The sequence below is a fragment of the Takifugu flavidus genome, chromosome 9 (genome assembly GCF_003711565.1).
Source record: "Takifugu flavidus isolate HTHZ2018 chromosome 9, ASM371156v2, whole genome shotgun sequence".
NCBI lineage: Eukaryota > Metazoa > Chordata > Actinopteri > Tetraodontiformes > Tetraodontidae > Takifugu > Takifugu flavidus.
In genome coordinates, this window is record NC_079528.1 from 1487738 (window position 1) to 1505258 (window position 17521).

The following is a 17521-nucleotide window of genomic DNA, read 5'->3' on the forward strand; positions in this document are numbered from 1 at the left end:
GCAGTGCTGCGGGCGGATGAACCAACGGCGCTTCAAACTAGTAGAGTCCTCTTTAATTGGTGCAGGTTGGCAGCGATTTGATACAGCAGATATTCAGAGAATAGGATTTGTAGAAATCTCCCCCACGTTAGCTCCCCAGCTACAGCATTCCTCTGTGTCTCTGCACTTCCTGCAGAGTCTGAGTCCTTTCAGCCTCCGCTAGAATCCGCAGCCGCCATGCACACATAAAAACCAACTATAAAACCAGACACGAATGTAAACCAAATTCTACTTTGTGTTCATAATCATCCGGCTCTTTTTCTCTGAGAAAACAAACAAACAACAACAAAAAAAACAACACCTACTGCAAAACATTTTGGAAAATATATTGAATGCCAGAGCTTTTTTTAAAAAAACATGGTATTGGTCCCTGACAATTACAAGGTTCAGTGCTGTCAAATTTGTTGAAAGAAGTGCAGAGGGAACGCCTGCACATTCACAACGCTCTCAGAGCAGATTTGTTATTGTGGTGTTCCTAATAGTCCTGCCTATTATTTCTCTGCGAAGGCTCAACTATTCCATTCCTCGTGTGCATTTCAAAGGTGTTTACTGCATTATTAATGCCATATTCAGATTGGATGGGGACAATGGGAGAGCGATATTAGTGTCAGAAACTGTTATTTGAGATGCCTTTCTGCCTTCACTTTAAACTCATTATCTTTTCTAATTCTCCCTGAGTCCTTTATTCCCTCGTCCCAATCCCTAAGCAGCGTAATTAAAAGCACCTTCTATTTTTATTAATATTTATTTATTTTGCATTTAACATGAAGCCGCAACACCCTGCTCAGATTGGGTTTTTTTCTTTTTACATTTTTGTTATTTTAATGAAATTATTGGACACTTGCTGTTACCACACTGTAGCTTTTAAACCAGTCCAGGCCAGTTATTTGACTAAATCCAATGCTTTGAAACTGAGATTAATATGGACATCACGTTCATACATCGGGGGGGATCCATTTTCACGACAAATCCAAACAAAAATAAAAAGAATACATGTAATTATGATTTCTTACGATTCAAGCGTTGCAGATTCACAGCTCATAAGTGAAAATTGTCAAACAGCTTTGGGTTTATGGGCCCATCACGGTCTGATTTCTCCCTGGCCTCGGTTTTATTTGGTTTATATGAGTGTGTCTGTAATAACAGTTTAAAGCTGCACCACGGGGAGATTAGCAGACTGTGCTACATCGCTGGACATTATCGCACGACTACATGCATCACTTCTTCCGTGCTCATTTCTCAGAATGGCTGCTGGGGAGCTCAACAAGAGGGCCGCTGGCCGCCTCAACTCTGTTACAGTGGATGTGCAGGTTTGAGGAGGCTCTGTTTTAGTTTGGAGGCTGTTTTTTTATTTTTTTTGCACGACTCTTTGTGCACTAGCTGTGGTCTCGCTGGCATGAGCAGTGGCATGAGTGGGAGCGTGCACACGCGCGCCCACATGTGCCGTTGGGGGGCATGTGTGCATGCATGTAGAATGACATTTAGGGAAATGTGGCAGCAGCAGAAGAAACATCTGACTCATAATTGAAGTGCCATGAAAGAAATATGATCATGAGTCTGAACGAGCCCGATGCGTTCCGCCTTAAATTAGCGAAAGGAGCTCAATCCTCAGCCACCTTAACAGAGGCTGAGGACAATGCACGGGAGGGTATTCCACAAAAGTGACACATTTAAGGAACGGACCCTAATGGCCAAATTAATAGGCTGCTTATCTCCATCAAAAAGGGCGTTTCAGCCACACAAGTGATCATAATGTCCTGGTGGTTAACTGGTGAGCGGTCAGTCACCTACGTCGTTGTAGTCATAGTTTTTTTCTAAACGCATTTCAATTAAGACAAAAACAATGAAAGCCAAAGGTGGTCATTTTACACTGACTCTGGAGAGGCCAGTAGGGGTACGGGCCATAATCTGAGGCTAAACCTGTAGACATCCTGGCAAACTGAAAGGTTCCCAAGACAGGGACGATGTGAATGTTTGTTTTAGGAATAATTTGGCTCTAATTTGTAGTTAAAATGGGGCGAAATGTCATGACGGTCAGCTGGGCGCTGTTGATGATTAAGCAGGAGGACAAATGGGCAGAACCCCTACACAGCACCCCCCCACAATGATGCTACTGGCCTCTACAAAAATAATGTGATTACCGGTACATTACTTTTGTAGAACATGAGGAAGTTCTGATCTACTGTCCATCTTTATGTTAATGGTCGAAACATTAAAGAGAAATGGACGTAAATGCGTAACTTGGCACTTCAAGGCCACCGATGAGCCAGAGAATGAGGCGACCGCAGTGAGGAATGTTATTAACGCCTCTTCTGCTGCTAGTGTTAAAATATGAAATGATGAAAGCTCCAAAATCAGCTTTGCCTGATCAGTTTTACCAAATTTCACTGCCAGCAATTTTAGCTAAAGTGTTTGTCTGCGCTCGATATCGCAAACAAGCTTGAGGACGATATCAAGGTCAGTGCAGCACTTAATTTTCCCATCAGCAGTTTCACACCCAAAGGAAGTCAACAACACCAAATATCTTTCTGACTGTGGACTTCAGCAAAGGGAAACATGTGAGAAATGTGTGGTAAAAAGGACTTATTGGAGACAAAAACTATCTTCTTTTAGCTAGTTTGGTATTAGATATTGCATTCCTGTGGTAGATGGATGCCTCAAGTCCAGCTGTTGTAAATCTACACCAATCTAATGTCAGACGATATAAAGAAACATCAAACATGGAGCCAGATTGGTCTTTTAGAAAATAAACATGTGGCGCTACACTAGTCATCTATTCTGCCATCAGCAGCCAACAGTGGCTTAAACCTGGGACAATATTCTCGACAAATGCAAACAATGTGCAGAATGTGTTCTATAATCAGAATACTTGCACAAAACACACAACTCCTCAAAATGGTAAACATGTCAGAGGATGGGAGTCAGCTTGGTCAGAGAGACGGATGGAGACGTACAAAGCTTGGGTAGTGTGCTAACAAACTCCATTTTGTGTTGCTGCAGCTGTTTCCATGGAGCTCCTGCTCCCTCTCTCCTGCTCGTTCCTTCTCGCTCTGTCTGTCTCTCTCCACACACGCACAAACGCTCTTTCACACGTACCCAAGTGTTTGAAATGGGATTCAGCCATGTAAGTAAATCCGCAAGCAACCGCTGCTCGGAGAGAGAATCCATCATTCTCCATCAGACTCTCCTCCTCACTATTATCCCAGGAATCTTACCAGCCTCATAATTCTATTTTATTACTGTTTTTAAAAGCCTCATAAAGATAATCTTAAGATAAGTGTATTCCAAACCCCAGTTGCAACCACAAACCCATATTTGACACATGCGATTACGGACAGCAAAAACCCAGAGCTGCGCTTTTTGTCTTATTTGAAGTGGATGTGGCAATCAGCTAGGCTCATTACACCTAGCTGCCCTACAAAAATGGCCCAGAAAAATGTCCTTGTGAGGGAAAAAATGGAGGAGAAGATGAAGAGATGCTTACCTAGGACGCCGACACGGTAGTTGAGAGTGATAACGATGACATTCCCGTAGCTAGCCAGGACGCTTCCATCGATCATGTTGCCTGTCCCCTCCATGTAGGATCCTCCGTGGATGTAAACCATCACGGGCTTGGCTCCACTATCTCGTATGTCTGCAAGAGTGGCCGTCATTAACATGTTCACATTTGTCATCCACCCGTTCTAATCAAGGGTCGGCTCAGATTCAGATACAACACACACTGCACACGGTGTCCACAAACACACAAGCTGACGTTCACCTCTCAGATACCAGCGGTGTGGGCGCTCTGTAAATACTGTTTTTACCGTTTTCCATTAGAAATATATGAAGCTTTTTCTTTATTGAGCGCACAAGTGTGCGCAAGTGTGACACTAATTGGCTGACGTGCCTGTCATTTAGCATGTGAGATATTTCACATATCGACCTATCCAGCACAGGTTGTTTTTGTGGCAGCAGCCAGGCTTCCACATATAGACACGCAAAAAGCCATTAGAGAGCATAAAGAGCGAGGCACGCTGACATATCTCCTAACCCGGGAGAAGGCTAATCTGGCTTAACCCTGAAGGGGAAAATGCTTTGGCTAATTAAACAATGCTACCACACACCTATCTCTGTGCAACATTTTATTTCTGCGGTGTCTGCACGCAGTCAAATTTATACTTTAAATGTGTTAAAGTGCTATTTATTCTATCCCAAAATCAGGGGTTGGTACCCAGCTGAAACAACACTCCAGCCAGATAAAGAACATCCAGAGGCGGAGGGAAGAAAACAGCCTCTGTCTGAGAAATCGACTGAATTACTGGCCGGCTAGCTGGAGCTGAGAGACAAGACAAGAAACTCTCTCTCATTTTCACCCCCCCCCCCCCCCCCCCCCCCTGTCTGTGGTTCTCTGCCCCTTGTCCCTCCCTCACTTCGTATCACTCTCGCTTACAGACTCTCCCTGTTTCTTTCCTCTCCTCCCTCCATCTGTATCCAACAACTCTCCCCACCACCCAAAAAAAGAAGGAAGAAAGAAGACTTGAGTGTGGGTGAGAATAAGAGAGCGTGGAGGACACAGTGTGGAAAAAAAGAAGAAGAAAACAGGGGGAAAATGCAGTCATCTCAGTTTGAAAAGGTAGCGTTGGATTATTGTTGCCATGGTGACTGAAAGCCAAAATTCCAAACCGCAGAGAACGGCTAATCGCACGACACATCCTGCACGGCAGAATCTGCAGCCACCGCTTGTCATTATGCAAACCATCACATTAACAGCAACTCCTTCAATGCAGTTTTGGGGCGATTGCACTGTTTTCCACGACTCTGTTGGTTATTTGTGATCATAACGAATATTATCCTATATTATCTAATATTATAGAGAGTAGATTCAAACGCTAAGCAATAACCTGAATGAGATGCGTCCGTATTCATAGCTTTCTCTATCTGGCTGGTATCTGAGAGGGCTAAACACTGACATGTGATTTATAGCTGACACTTTTGTACACACAAAAACACACACACTCACACACTTATCTTAGACAGGAAAAGAAGGGCATGAACAGGGTGAAAAGGAATGAAAGCTACAGTGAGACGGGCGGGGACGGGAGCAAAACGATAAGAGAGGAAAGCGTCTCAAACAGATGGGCCACATATATAAAAGAGAATGGCAGAGGAAGAAAAAGAGGGCAGAAATCAGAAAAAAAATATTAGTCATGTCAATGTCTTCAGTAACCTCTTTTGTTGATTCACAATAGGTCTCCATGACAACAGTTAAATCCCCCTCAGAGAATGATACAAGACACTGAGGCTCCACTTGTCTTAATCTATTCATTGACTTGATCTGACATGGGAGGTGTCACACACAGATGTGACGTACAGATCTCACTGACACACAGATCTGTGTCAGAGGAGAATACACACGGAACAGATCACAGCCGCGATTTTCCTTCTTTTTTATAGTCGGAATCCTGTCTACATCTGACATTAGAGGTAATGAGGCTCGGGCCGGAGTTTTAGCGGCCGCTGTGGGAGACCTGATCTGGTGTAGCAGGAAGTGGCTACCTGAGTCCTGGTGCCCGACGTCTCCGAGGCAAACACACCAACACACACACTGTATATTCATAGCATCAAAAAGTACAGTTGAAGCTGCTAAGAAAGAAACAGATCGAGGTTAATTAATGCACAGTGATACATTTGCAGTAGAACCTCCATGCACAGTGAGCTGGCAATGAAAAAATAAAATAAAAATCTAGGATGGAGGAGATAGAGACGCAGACGTGCAGTGATGAATAATAACATTATTATCACGCAAACCCCACCGAGGTATTACACACACACTCGCATACCTGCACAAAAAAAAAAAACAAAAAACAAAAAACAAGTAAATAATTATCACAGCAGAAAAGGATAAAAAAGAAAAAAGAAAATCAAAGATGTGCGGTCCGTTGCACTTTAGTGCTGCTAAATAAAAGGCTCGGGGTGCTCGGTCCTGCAAATACATCATGAGGCCTGGATTCCAGGAGGCCTGGAGGAGCTCTCATAGGTGCGTCAGTGGCTCAAGACTGATTGCATTGTCAGTAGGAGGGAAAACCTCAGGCCTGAGCCGAGACTCCAAACGCTGTTGCCGCCGCAAGTGGAATCTCCAATGGGGGCTGGCAGCCTCTATCCCCCCCCGCCGCGCTGTACCTGCACATTTTGTCCTTTCCCTTCTGCCTTTCCGCTGGAAATGGTCAGTCATTTATTCTGATGCTAAGTGCCCTCAGAAGCAGCCTTGGTGGTCTGGAGCAGGTGAGGACAAAGGCGAGCCGAGATAAGCGTGGTGGCATTCGCTCCGGTGAAACATGGTAGCTGTCAGCGGCTATCAGCGATGGCGGGGGACGTTAGTGGCGGGGGGCGGGGGGGACTGATGTGGCAGGACATGACAGACACCCTACTGTAGCGCTCCTGTCAGGGCCCGGCTTCCTGCTTCACTCATGACAAGTCCATTTCTGACCCTTCTTCAATTTTAAAAGCTACATGGACCTTCGCAGAGCCATGTGACACAGCGTAATTACACCCAATTATAGAGCGATCTGCCCCACCGAAGGCAAGGCTGCCGCCACCATACGTACAGATCTCTCTCTGAGGCCACACGTCATCGGGAGTGACGAGAACAGGCAGGAAAAGTCAGGCAGACTGAATGTCTTCACCACAACATTTGACATTTGCAAGCGCCAGCGAAGTACACGTACGCATATAAAAGATATTTGGAAGAGTGTCGGTGAATCTTGACACAGCTGTGGTAAACATGATGGGAGGCGTGACCTTTTCTGTGAAGGTGACCTGGCTGTCTGTGCATTAAACGTGATGTTCGCAGGGAGCAGAAGCACAGCGGCGCAGCGTGAACGAACGGGGACAGGCTGAGCAGAGACTATTAACCAACGTTCTGGACAGAACGGAGGGAATCTGCTTCTCAAATGAATGAAGGCTGACCCTCGGGCTTTTTTAGGGCTGCTGGTGCACATCGGATTTACGCAAAGTGATGCATCTCCCTACTAAAATCCTACCAAACTGGCTTTTTTCCCCCTTCCCCCCCAAAACTCTGCAGTTTAATCTTGTTGAGCGGGCTGCTCATTTGTGCCACTACAAAACAAAAAGAGAAAAATAGAAAAACCAACCACAGTCTGTTTTTCTTGTCTCTTGAACGCAAACAAATGATGCAAACAAGAGGCCGAGCAGCAACGTTCCAAATCTCTTTGCAGTGGGCTTCAAGGGGCAAGATTCTCTCCCTCCTGCCACCTTAGCGAGAACGACCAGAGCGGCAGAGTGTCAGAACACTTTGCAAACTGCCCCCACTGCCTATTTACTCTTCTCCAGCCTGGGCCCACTGATCTGAAGGCTTTGGCAGCAAGGATCCAGTCAGGCCTGTGCAGCGGAATTAATGGTAATATCCAGGCAGGTGGAGCTCGCTGCTTTCTGGCAGAGTGATGCTGGACAGCTTCACTGGGGGAGGGGATGTGTGAATGCGTGCGTGTGGGAGCCTCTAAGCTTTGGTAAAAGCGTTCCTATAGAAGACGGTCTGGGTGTCAAATGAGAGACACGCGTGTATTTTTCCTCAGCAGGGGAGGCCCAAGGCAGCAATAATGCAGAGGACGGCTTCCCTGTGATATTGGCCGCGCTGCCACATTTAACTGGGCTGCATGTCGCTCCAACAAAGCCCCCGCTTCTTTTATTCACACGCCCAGCTTTAACTAACGACAGCAGGTGGACAATACTCACTTCCGCTGCGCAATAACACTAAATCCCCCCCCCCCACGTCTGGGGCTGATGTTAACCGCAGCGACTTGGCCCACACGCTTGCTGGAGGGAGCGATGTGCAGAATTTGAATTCGGGAGATGCCAAAGGGGTAGACCGCTGCTCAGACAGACAGGCAGCTGCACAAAGGGACAAATTGAAAGACACAGGAAGAGACAAACTAACAAAAGACTTGGAAGGAGACAGAGGGCAGACGGCATGAGATACATGCTAGAAAGAAGGTCATTATATTCTTAGTTACATATTTCATTTTCTCTTATCTGCTTGTCTCTAGTTGAATGTTTTGACTGACTGGTCGGCAACCTTTGTGTTGCAAATTCCTATATTACTATTCCTTCACATAGGTTACTTCCTTTCTTTTGTAGGAAATCATTTGTTGATCCCTGAATGCGGGCTTATAATGGGCAGGTGGGCCGCTCAAACATGGCGGAGGGAATTGGCTCGTGATAGACAGACAGCCAGTGGAGACAGAATGGTAATGTCAGGATGAACAGACTGGGAGATGGATGCAGTTTGACAGAGTAACAAATAGACAAAAAAAACACAGCAGCTCTCTGGAACGAATGGCAATGCGTGGGGATTAATGCAGGGGCAAAGGTGGGAGTTCTGTTCATATTCAGATTTGGGCTTGACTATGAGTGTCACACACGTTAAGAGCACAGTCATGTGTGAGGGCAGAAATATGGAAGACAGCTTAAAGGCTTTCAATGGCTTTTAAATGTGAACTCAACAAACCTCCAGCAAAGGACGTCTCCTCTTCTCCCAAATACTTTCCTTAAGAAGAATATATGTGCTGCTTTTTTGGTTGTTACAGCCAATACAAACCCAGAAACAACGAAAGTCTCCAGGATGGTGTTCAGAGACCGGTGTCCTTGTCTGTCACGCATGCATTCGTTTCAGGAGCAGGGATCTTGCTGAGACCGCAGCGCATTGTGCTTCTACAGCGTTGCTCTGCAAATAGCATTAGCTGCGCTCACTATAGAAAAGACTTGTCACATTTTCAGTGAGGCTAGTCTTCCACAACGGCTTGGAGACCAAGCCACTGTGCATGCACGCAAAGGCCTGCCAGACAAAGGGAGCGGCACTTGTCAGCGTTTTTTTAAGGCTACAGAGTGAAACGCGGCTCTGCTCCAGGGAAGACGGGCGTGCCTGCGCATCCGCGCAATCAAGAGGAAAACTGAAGGTAATTTGGCTTCAGCTGCAACAGCTCGCCCTGGGCTTGAATGAGAAACACCTGTGTGTCAAAGTGGTGCCATGGCAACGCTTCCTGTTCTGCAATCAGGCCAGTGTGAGGCTTGAAAGGAGAGCCCACTGGCAGAGAGCAGGGGGTACAAACGCAAACTCACAAGCATCTGGGAAAAACCCTGGCCGACTCGTCTCATCTGGGTTCAAAATCCTACGCAAAGCAGCGCTTGTGCCAACAGTAACGACGGGTGACTTATGACAGTTCTGCGATGAGGACATTCTCAATATGTCACGGTACCAAACAACTACATCCTTGGAATCACAATAAATCTGATTCATTAAACGCTAGCATAATGTGGAAAAGAAAAAGATCCAATCCGTCTATAACAAACAAATGGGCATAAATCAAAGGCTCAACCTTGATGCCCAGGATTATGCTTCCATCACCTGCTGTACTGTCGCAAAGGAAGATAAGGACGGGCCTATCAAGGTTTTGATTTAGATTTAGAGTCTTAAGCCGTTTCTGTAGCCGCACAAGAATCATCCCTCAGTCTAATCTCGGTAGAGATCCACCCTGAGCCAGGAATATCCCAAGATAAATATGGAACGTGAACAATGTGAGTGCTGAGAAGCAACTTTCCCTTCTCTGCACCGCTATCCTCTAATCCTCTCCAGCAGCACTCCTGAACTGCTGCTCCTCATCCAGATCTGCCTGCAGACCCGCGTAAATGGCCTGATATTACACCGCGGCTTCACTTTCTCTGTGCCGTATTACTGCGTCAAGCGTGCGGCTGCAGGACACACCTGAAGAGGGGCTCCCACCGCCAGCGTTGCCCTTGCAATAACATTCGCTCCGGTCCCAATGAGAAATAACAACGGCTCAATCAAAGGTTGCAGAGATGCCGCATCAAATCTGATTCTGGCACTGGCTTCATTCAAATGCCTATGAAGAGACCTCACATCACCACCCACACACACACACACACGCTCTCTCACACACACGCAAACTACGATCAAACATTGTGTGATTGAGATCATGTTGGGGGAAAAATGGTGGAACAAAAACTAAAAAAAGAACAAAAACCTCATGCACCATCTCTGTTCACCATGGAAAATACCTTCATCTTCATCTCCGTCGTTATCCGATAAATCCTCGCCCTGTTTTTTTGCATGGGCCCCTGTTATTGAAGCAGGGAGAGACATAAAGAGGCACAGGGAAATTGTTGGGCAACACACAGACGGTAAAACGAAACACAGAAAAAAAAGAACATTTGAGACCACGTGTGTCCAATAACGATAATTTTGAGGCTGGATTCACGCTCGACAGTTCATCGGTTCTTTCTTTCCCGAACACAGTAAATATCAATTTCCACAGTACACAAGATTAATCAGAGCACACAAATAAAATCAGAACTCATACAGTTCAAGGTAATTTTATGAAAAGAAGAAAAGCGTTCTCGCGGCCTATTTGGAGCAGAGCCATACACCACTGGCACGTTCAGGACCCCTCCCTCCACCATTTTAATCAAGAAAAAACGGTGACTTCAGGAGTCTTTGTCACAAAACTATTAGTGTAAATAACTGGGCTGGAGAGGAACAGCTGCAACGTGTAATTGTGATTGGTTTTAATTGTGTTTCAGAATGGACTCGACTAAACATCACTTCAGCGTCTCTCCGGAATACGCAGTCGACTGCGGCGCTTCTGCTTTAGAGGCTGCAATAAAAAAAACATATTAACAAGCAATGCAGCGGCTTAAATATCAGGGGGAGAAACTGATGAAAGGCCCAAATTTAGAGAAAGATGTAAACAAGTAACATGATTGTGTCGTATATAATCAGTGGTGCATATTATTAATTTAGCTTGTTACATCGCCTTTAAACACTGTACTGTCCTGCGTCTTGTACTACATGTTTGTAATATTTATACCCCCCCAGGGCACAAGCAGTTTACAAGCCCTGTCGTAACTACTGTACAGTAATGCCAGAGATATTCTGCAAACATATCATGTACATGAATTAATATCAAAAGGCCCTGGATGTGTGCGATATAGGCTCTTAAGAGAGCCCAAACATCTGTGCTTGCATTAATTAATACAAGTGAAATTCCATGTCAAATTACAAATGAACTTCAGGCCAAAAATGATGGTGCTATTTCACACAATTGGTGTTGTTAACCATCATCTGCAACAGTTAACTAAAAGAGAGAGATGTGTGACACACAACGGCATCTTTAGACAGCTTAAATCTAAAGAAAAATAATCCAAATTATATCAATTTAAAGTAGTCAATGAAATATGAGCACCATCCAGTCACATGGTGTTACCAGAGCACTCACACTGAGATGGGATACAGCGTATGTATGTATATGTATAAATAAAACTCTTTGATGTCGGCGCTATTTAAACAGCTTTTACTTGAATGAAATGTGCCGTGTGCTAATAGATGCAGTACTAAACTGCATAATGTAACAGGCCCATGCTCATGATATTTACTGAGTACATTCGAGCTGAGTACATTCGAGCTCTCCGAAGTGGAGGAGCCATTCAAATATGTTGATTCCGCTGTCTGCGCGTTGACCTTGTCCGGTCTGTCCATTTGTATAACGAGGCGTGATGAGCAAGGCACTCTTGTGCAAACATAATGGTGTGACGATGTTAACTTGAAGCTGACATGAATGACTTGTGTGACACCCTGTTTGGCCAGTACAGGTCAGCGGGCAGATGCTGCACTAGAGCTGATTAAAGAAAATACTGCAAGGCAGTGAGAACAGGGCCTTTTATTTTCCTATCAGCCGATGACATAAAAACGAATGAAGTCAGGGGGGTGTAAGGCCACACGATCTGTGGGTCACAGTGTTGAATTAATGATAGTAGGACGCTAATTCAAGTTTCAGCCAACATGCTGAGCTATCTGCACATCTGCTCCTGGAATATTTTCAGATGGTCGTTGCAGTTTACTGGATAATCAATCGGATTTAATCCCAAAGATTGAATTTTTGAGTCTGACTTCATCAACAATAGGGTAACAACCCCCCCCCCCCGGGACAGCTTTTACAGGCTGTGTCACCCTGCGGGCGACACGCTGACTTTATGTTGAAATCGACAACGATTCCTTGATGACTCTGTCGATACACCAGTGTCCTTCATTTTTCTGAATCAGATGCATGCTGAGGGCCTCCGTGGGAACATTCCCAACATCACTGCACCCTGGTGGCCTTTTCATACGCTGGACCAATTCAAAGACCATTAACCGTTCTACTTGAATTACACATCAACATTCAAGGTTGATGAACTCGAGATAAAAGGTAAACACTTAATATTAACACTAATATTCGCGCTAATCCCTGGCAGCTGGCTCAGAAAATGAGAGAAAATCAAAAGAAACACTGAAAAAGTCAAGAGAAAGAACCCCCCCCACTCCGATTTTAGCTGGAAAATAAACATTGTTTGTTTCTAACCTTGACTAAGAAATCCGTTTGAAGCCAATATTTGCTCTTTAACTCCGTTCATTTCATTTTGCTGCTCCTGTCAAGGTCAGTGGTTTTTGGAGAAACAGATTTTAATGCAGTCTGTGTTCATTGTGTTTACTGTGTTCCATTATGTTCTCTAATACATCTTTCGTGGTGCATTTCATGACAAACAGGAGCCTAAAAACAACACTGGTTTACTTGTACAGCTGTTTATTTTTTTGACCTGTCAAAAGTAAATATAATATTTTGTGGTTCTATAAAGTGAAGAATCGGCTTTTATAGAATAGTTTTATGAACGCTACAACCTCACCGGCGATGACTAGCACAACCACACTCACTCTCAGGTTATAGCCAGTATATTTCTATTTTATTGGAAGTTGTTTTACGTCCTCAGTCCCATATCGTCCCCGTTTGTAAATGCTTTGTTTTCTGATTTACAGGATGGGTTCTGTCTTTGCATGTCGCCTTGTAATATCGTATTGATCGTTATGTCTTCCATTTGAAAACGTCACTAAAGAGTTTGTGTGGATTGTAGGCTGATCGAAGGAGAGGGGATTTATAACCAGTCAAAGTAATTGGGAAATGTGACATTTTTAACATTTCCTTCATTTTGAGATGGAAACACTTGGATCGTAGCAACAAATGCCCTGAGAAATACCAAAAACAGTCTCAAAAACAGCAGCAGCACATTTAAAACCAATAAATTCGGCTCATCAGTGTGATAATGAGACAGTTTGAGCGTTGCGATGCAGTTGTCAGGTTGAGCTTCCCGCCTGCAGTAAAACAAAAGGCTTTCACCTGTTTCAACGGCCGTCTTAATGGCCCGTTAACGATCCGGTTCCGGCGTCCTCTGCGTCATTGACATTGGGAAACAGTGAGCAGCACTGAGAGGTGGCGCTTGACACAGACACACGCAGGTTCTGACAGGGAAGCTCCCTCCCTTTAAAGTGGCTGAACTACGAACTCGTTTCTGCTCGCATCAAACGGCCAATCTGGAAAAAATTGGTGAACATTTGACATTTGAGGGGCCTCAGCACCGGGCTTGAATCAGGATCTCAGGATAAGTGACGCTGCCTTGAGAGTAATGTAGGCAAAGGTGGAATGGATGAACAAATGTATTTGTATGTCAGGCCCCTGTCATTGGAAATTAGTGTTCCAAAGCAATGAAGAGATAAGAATTTAACCTGGTCATATTTATGCATCTGATGGACCTAATTATGCCACCAAGGGAAACAATTAGATAAAAATAATGTTTCTATCTTGCAAAGAAGCAGACAGACACAGGAATTGAGATGGCTTATACTCTGGAGACTTTTTGACTGAATCCAGAATTCACTCAATAGATCGTGCGAGGGCTAAATGTTAACTGCCTTTCCTTTGGTGGAAAAAAGGTTCCCTGACAATAGATGGGCCTTGGAGTTAAATATCAGAAAGGTCAGAATGTGAAAAGGGACTTAGTGAAATGTGAAATGTTGCAGCCTTGACAATTTGGAGCAGTTATATTCAGTCTCTAATCCTCAGGTGGCCATTTCCAGGCACTCGGCGCTCTAAGTGCCTCAATCTGTCTGTACCCGTCTCCCCGCTCTCCCTGTCTCCTTCCCTCAATCTGTCTCTGGGTTAAGGGACAGCTTGGGAGAGAGACACGGGAGAGAATGATGGAGAACGCAGCTAAAAGGTTAAGGAGGCTGTAATCCTGCAGTAAAGGACAGCCAAAACTCACACTGCGCTTCAGCTGTTCCCAAAATAATAATAAAATAAATAAATAACAGGCGGCCAAGTTGTCTTTCTGCCCGTCTCCAGCTTGATGGAGGGGCACATTGGTGGAGACTGCACGGCTTTGAGCATTATGGTGAGCGAAATCATTTTCCTACTTTGAATTCCTCGTGAACGTTTGATTTCAAAAACAAAAGAGTACGACAGGACATTGTAGTCGAAGGGTTCGAGCGTATCGCTGTTGCTTTTGTATGCACGGAGGCTTTTGTAACATGGGTAACACACTCCTGACGCTCTCTGCTGACAGTGATTAGCAGGAAGGCTTCACCATTTAAAGACTGGAGAGCATCACGCAAGCAGAGGACACATCTGAGTGGAACTGCTTCAGATTTCCTGAGGAACATTAAATCAGGTTTTTGCACTTTTTGTCAAAAAGGACACAAATTATGCGTGTTGTTGCTCAACCTTTAAGACCATCTTAAAGTGCACTTAGTAGTAGTAGACTTTGGGAGGAATCCAACTAGCGAGCCCTAAAAGCCCAACCAGAAGAAAAATAGAAGTTGTGTTCAATTTCAAGAAGGCCCTGGGGAGAGGACAGAACAGTGATATTGAGCCTCGGATTGACTGTGGAAGCTGTTCAACACAGCAGGGGGACTCTGAATGGGAACTTCCTGCTTAGGTCGCGCTTTGCATCTTAAATAAGAGCCCAGGCCAGATCTGACACTGGCCTGATACAGCCTTCGCCCAACTAGCCCCAACAAACCATCATGTCAGGTTATAGAAGCAATTTTTGGCTCAAACATGGACGTCTGCTGCGTTGTGACACTGCACAGAATATTTGTTTTGTATGTTGCCACAGTGGCACACAGAGAGTAGCCCCCCCCCCGAGGCTGGGTTGAGTCGCCCAACCGAAGCGATTACCACGGTGTGTTGCGGTTCGTAATGGCCCAGATGCAGTCTAACCAGGATCGGGGCCTCTTTCATGGTTTTCGCAGCCCTCGAGCATCCGAGGGTCGTCTGGTGACGGAATAATAACGTCTTGTTTCTGGTCTACAGGTTTGGCATCCAGTGGCTGTTCAGTGCCGGCATCAGGGTGAGCAACACGCGGCAGTCCGCTGCCCATGAGGGCCGCATAAGAACGGTAGCTGAACAGTCCGAGCTTGAACCGAATTTAGCGACAGGTATCGCTTCACTTGACTGAAATAGACCTATAGTGATGAATTTTGGCGTTACATGGGGGGAAAAGTGTTTCTCATGGGTGATGGGTCACATGGAGTGTGTGGGGGGCACAACAACATGTTTTTCAAACACATTACATTAAAAGAATAATTATGATACAATTACAATAATGTGCAAATTGTGAGAGGAGGTGGTGCTCGACATAGCGGGTGCACCTCATCACTACAAGTCTGCCTCAATCAGGGTCACGTGAAGACAGCGCTCTTCAACCAATCCCTTTTGTTTGTCAAGCAAGTGAACAATGGAAGCCTCTTTTATAGATAAAGTCTAACCTCATCCCGGTTTGTCTGCACAAAATTGACCCTCCTAGAGCCAATAGCCCTCTGAGGTTGAGCGGCGCTTAGCGGCGCCCTGGCACATTATTACGCAGGCTCTTCACTCCATTCACCCCGAGTATGGGGAAAGAAAATGACGGTGATAATGCCACAGCTCCAGTATCCATACCTCTGTTATTTTGCAGCACTTTAAGGGCAGCTGAGGTTTGACCTGTTTGACTGCCTGTGTTCGACTGAAAGTGGAAGTGATTCTTTAAATTACAGCAACCCTCAATGATGCACATCAAACAGATAAGGAAACATATCCTTTTCCTCTGTCTTTTCCTCTGTCTTCATTCCTGGCTCCTTTTTTTTTTAGCAAGCTTATCTCCAAATTTAGCAGAGGAATCTAGCATTGCATTGCTAATGGAACCAAGTCAACCAAGAAGGTTCACAACCACTCTGCTAGCTTATAAAGATGTTTTTGCTAGATAGTCTCATCTAAAGGCTCCATAACAGCGAAATAACCCAGCACCCAAAAGTACTGAAACATGTCCAGCAAAACGACTCCTGCACTTTATTGGTTTTTATCCCGAGTTTTATATGTGCTGTGTATATCTGCGTTTCTTGTCAATCAAACCATCTTTTCTTTAAGAAAGTGACTTTAGCAAACCCAACCCAGACATTGAACGTTGCCAATAAGGTTGAGGAAGCGTCCAGCAACACCAGGTTTGAACCTCGCGTCTAATAACATGGAAGAAAAAGAGTGTAACACCACGTATGATGCACCTCAGGCTGCTAAAAGATGATGCTGTTTTCTCACTTGTTAAGCACCAGCAGCACTGCTTCACAAGGTGCTTCACGCTATAAGAGGGTCAGCTCTCCCACAACTGCATTCTGTTGCTTGGCAACAATTATACAATTTTATCAGAGTGAAATAGCATAATTTGAGGTTTTGGGTTTTTTTCCTGTAGAGGGTGTCACATTTGTGCAGCCTGCAGATGTGATTCTGGAGCCGCCATTACAACTGAACGTGCACAGTGTGTATGACTCTTCTGCTTTATACAGGCTCGTACTGGAAGCGCTGCAAGTTCAAATTGAAATGACATATAATACATAAATCATTATGGAAAATAGAAATTATGATAAAAACAGGAAGTGAAAAATTGGATTTTCAAGTTGCTTTAAATAGCCGTAGACGTTCCTTAGTGTCAAAAACATTTCGACAAAAGCAGAACACGCTTCGCAGACTGCTGCATTGCCCGAGAAGAAGAAATTATGCTTCATTTGCAATGTTAATTAAACTTAAGCCAAGATTAGAAGACCCAGTTCAAAAAAAAAGCTATTGATATAAAGAAAGAATTTCCAGTCTGATTGAAAAAATGCAACCTTTCTGTTTGTGCAGGGAGGAGGAACATGTGACTATCAGCTCTCTGCACACTAATGTGTCGCAAAAGCAACATGCGAAATGTATGATAAACCATTTTCTCATTACCAATCATGGGAAAGATAATTGAAAACTTTCAAGTGGAAGGGGAATATTAAAGAGATATTTCTGTGTACTTTCCACAACTGGGACTAATTCCGAATCAGAAGTGCCCGGAGGGCCAGTCTGTCTCCAGCAAAATTGCTTCAGCACAGCGGAATGAAGAAGAGCAGAGAGGGGCCAATAGTTGCCCGATGCCTCCATGGAAATCAAGAGTGCAGGTCTACCAGAAGCAGACAAATCGTTGGAGTGCGATGTGCTCAGGATCTCCAGATGAAAAAACTATCTGGATACTGTTTTCACCAGAGGGATTTAAGTTCCTCTTATGAAACTGGGCCATTTTTCTCTATTATTGGGGTTTGGTG

The 17521-nt window shown here is 44.7% G+C and overlaps 2 protein-coding genes across 5 annotated transcripts in view; one reads left to right on the forward strand and one right to left on the reverse strand.

Moving 5' to 3' along the window:
- Positions 1 to 17521, forward strand: part of si:dkey-27i16.2 (regulator of cell cycle RGCC-like) — a 185406-nt gene that overhangs the window by 78639 nt on the left and 89246 nt on the right. The window lies entirely within an intron of this gene.
- Positions 1 to 17521, reverse strand: part of nlgn3a (neuroligin 3a) — a 106238-nt gene that overhangs the window by 61819 nt on the left and 26898 nt on the right. For 2 of the 4 annotated variants that reach the window (XM_057042888.1, XM_057042887.1), the window contains exons 4-5: positions 10114 to 10173; positions 3524 to 3673 (exon numbers count right to left, since the gene is read on the reverse strand). In XM_057042888.1, coding sequence (XP_056898868.1) covers positions 3524 to 3673; positions 10114 to 10173 — 210 coding nt within the window. The remainder of the gene's footprint in view (positions 1 to 3523; positions 3674 to 10113; positions 10174 to 17521) is intronic. The other 2 variants (XM_057042890.1, XM_057042891.1) reach the window with 1 other exon arrangement.